General features: G+C 37.5%; 1 protein-coding gene across 1 annotated transcript in view; it reads left to right on the top strand.

Moving 5' to 3' along the window:
* LOC106524674 (inactive dipeptidyl peptidase 10) overlaps positions 1–1313 on the top strand; it is a gene marked incomplete at its 5' end in the record, with an annotated part of 46745 nt that overhangs the window by 35667 nt on the left and 9765 nt on the right. The window contains 1 exon segment of the mRNA XM_014018575.1: positions 850–904. Within this exon segment, the coding sequence (XP_013874029.1) occupies positions 850–904 (55 nt within the window).

Genomic DNA, 1313 nt, shown 5'->3' on the forward strand with positions numbered 1-1313 from the left:
TTGTTAATCTGTGTTACAAATAAAATGATTAAAGAACTACTCCCTGTCCCCCTGGGGGGAAAAAGTGTTTACATGCACGTCGTTCGGACTATCAATCGGTATAAACCACCTCTCTTGTTCCGATTACAAATTCATTCGGATCAAGCCAAATCAGGTCAGAATTATCCGAATGGGGTGTTTACATGATGCATTTTTATTCCGAATGGCCGTTTAATCTGATTACTTATGTTCATGCAAACGTAGCTACTGAAACACTAGGAAAAACCAAGGCATAGAAACACAGACCATGACACGGTCTAGCTTTCTCCTGACGTATGTTTGTGTGATCACATGCTAACTCATTACCATAGTGATCATTTCACATCACGTGACTTCAGACTTAAAATGCGTTGGGACGTACATCCACTTGTCTTTTTACTGGAGGAATAACTTGTTATTAAACATTAAAAAATCTCTGCCCTCTTCATTTTTCTATTTAGTTTGCTGACAGTGCAATGAATCTTGAGATATCCTCGCTCGATATTGATACTCAGATGCAGGCTTCATTTTCAAGATGTTGTGTGCTGCATGCATTGGCTGCATGAGAAGGAGCCCATGAATTGAGACAGCTCATGGTGCGGGGAAGTGACCAATGCACACTCAGTAGGATGCAGCCCCTGAATTGAGACACAGCCAACGTGTTCTTCCTGATTTTATTTTCCTGCTGCTTTTGTCAGTCAACGTTTTTTTAGCCTTTTAAAGCTACAGTTGAGTGTTTAATTGGAAATAAATTGTAAAATATTTCTATTTTTTTCAGACCTCTAAATGTTAATTCTTAATATTATTATATATCCACTGTGATGATTTCAGATACGTGTTGAAGCTGCCCTATGTTGATCGCACCCGTGTTGGAGTTTATGGAGAGGTTAGTCTGTCGAATCAACATATTTTATCATCTGGTAGAGCTGTACTGGACTCCTACACATAAACATTTAAAAATGAGGTTTCATTTAATTTAAAGTTTCACTAACAAAACACGAAAAGTTGTTGCTGCATTTTTCAGTTCAAACTATGTTTTTATGCAATACGCAGTCAAGCAGAAAAAATTTGAAAGGTTGTTTTTTTTCACACTTGTTTTAAAAAAATGTGTCCTGAAGTTTTACACATTTTGTTACATTATGTTATGTTACAACCACAGATTTTGCTCTAACACACCCAATTCAGTGATTGAACTGCCTCTTCAAGTTCTACAGAAGCTTAATAATCACCAATTCATTCAGTGTGTGTGTGTGTGTGTGTGTGTGTGTGTGTGTGTGTGTGTGTGTGTGTGTGTG

This window comes from Austrofundulus limnaeus, unplaced genomic scaffold, assembly GCF_001266775.1.
Source record: "Austrofundulus limnaeus strain Quisiro unplaced genomic scaffold, Austrofundulus_limnaeus-1.0 Scaffold196, whole genome shotgun sequence".
Lineage (NCBI taxonomy): Eukaryota > Metazoa > Chordata > Actinopteri > Cyprinodontiformes > Rivulidae > Austrofundulus > Austrofundulus limnaeus.